This window comes from Geospiza fortis, unplaced genomic scaffold, assembly GCF_000277835.1.
Source record: "Geospiza fortis unplaced genomic scaffold, GeoFor_1.0 scaffold387, whole genome shotgun sequence".
In the NCBI taxonomy this organism is placed as follows: Eukaryota; Metazoa; Chordata; class Aves; order Passeriformes; family Thraupidae; genus Geospiza; species Geospiza fortis.
The window spans coordinates 714,445-715,483 of record NW_005054546.1 but is presented as its reverse complement, the minus strand read 5'-3'; the positions used below and the strand labels follow the sequence as shown (position 1 = coordinate 715,483).

The following is a 1,039-nucleotide window of genomic DNA, read 5'->3' as shown; positions in this document are numbered from 1 at the left end:
TGGCACCGGCACCGTGGCTCTCCCCGTCACATCTAGCCGGTCCCGGGAGCTGGGTCGTGTCCCGCTGTCCCTGTGTCCGCCCGTCTGTCCCGTTGCAGGTAGCGCTGGACTATCCCTATGGCGGAGAAATTGGATTCCCGAGATTCAGAGAGCAGCTGGGTGCTGGCGGGCAGTGAGGTGAGGGCTCGCAGCCCCCAGAGCAGATCCTCACTGCTTGAGATCTCCAGGGCTACATCCTGACCCCATGCCTTGGGGCCCTTAGGGCAGCCCCCCAGAGCTGGAGACCCCCGGGCACACCCCACAGTGCCCACCTGGGGCTGCAGGCAGAGTGGGCACATGGAGATCGGGGCTAAAAGTGTCTCCCTATGTACCCCCTCCCTTAGGGTCTGCCCATTGACACGGTGGGTCCAGAGCAGGACTCAGCCTCCCACGGGTCTGACGATGAGGAACCGCAGGAGGAGGAGGAGGAGGATGAAGGCACCCAGGACACAGTCACAGGCAGGCAGCCACCAGGGGTGTGGGGCAAGGCTGGTGTCACCTTCTTGTGCCACTGTCTCATGCCCATGCTCTGCCTCTCCCCAGCTGTGACCGCCAATGGTGCCACCACCTTCCCCAGCCAGACCTTGTGCCCTGAGGGCAGCGGGCAGGGGGTGAGTCAGACCGGGGGGCTGGGGGTGAGCTGGAGCTGCTGGGCTGCTCCCCACACAGGGATACCCCAGTGCCTCTGTCTGCAGGACACAGAGCAATGTGAGGACTCCAAGGCACAGGCAGAGCCTGCCCTGGATGGCTCTGCAGAGCCCAGTGTGTTGGAGGGCGATGAGCAGGAGGAGCTGGATGCTGAGGCTGAGCCACAACCCCGCCCTGACACCCCCCCAGCAGGTCAGGCCTCACAGGGGACTGGCCTGGGGAAATCTGTGCTGGCAGTGTTTAGGTGTAGACCCTCCCTGGAGGTCCCCCCCGTCTCCCCCTAGGGCCAACAACGGAGGACATGTCCTGCACCAGCAGTGACGATAACATGGAGGGGCTGCGGTGGCGGCCG

General features: G+C 64.9%; 1 protein-coding gene across 1 annotated transcript in view; it reads left to right on the top strand.

Annotated features, from left to right (window-relative positions):
- The first annotated feature begins 23 nt into the window (after positions 1 to 23).
- The window catches only part of PBXIP1 (PBX homeobox interacting protein 1), a 16,624-nt gene continuing 15,608 nt past the window's right edge, over positions 24 to 1,039 (top strand). The window contains 6 exon segments of the mRNA XM_031063979.1: positions 24 to 177; positions 384 to 498; positions 583 to 650; positions 735 to 879; positions 972 to 1,034; positions 1,037 to 1,039. The exon segment at positions 1,037 to 1,039 is cut by the window's right edge and continues 138 nt beyond it. Coding sequence (XP_030919839.1) covers positions 118 to 177; positions 384 to 498; positions 583 to 650; positions 735 to 879; positions 972 to 1,034; positions 1,037 to 1,039 — 454 coding nt within the window. The 5' untranslated portion in view covers positions 24 to 117.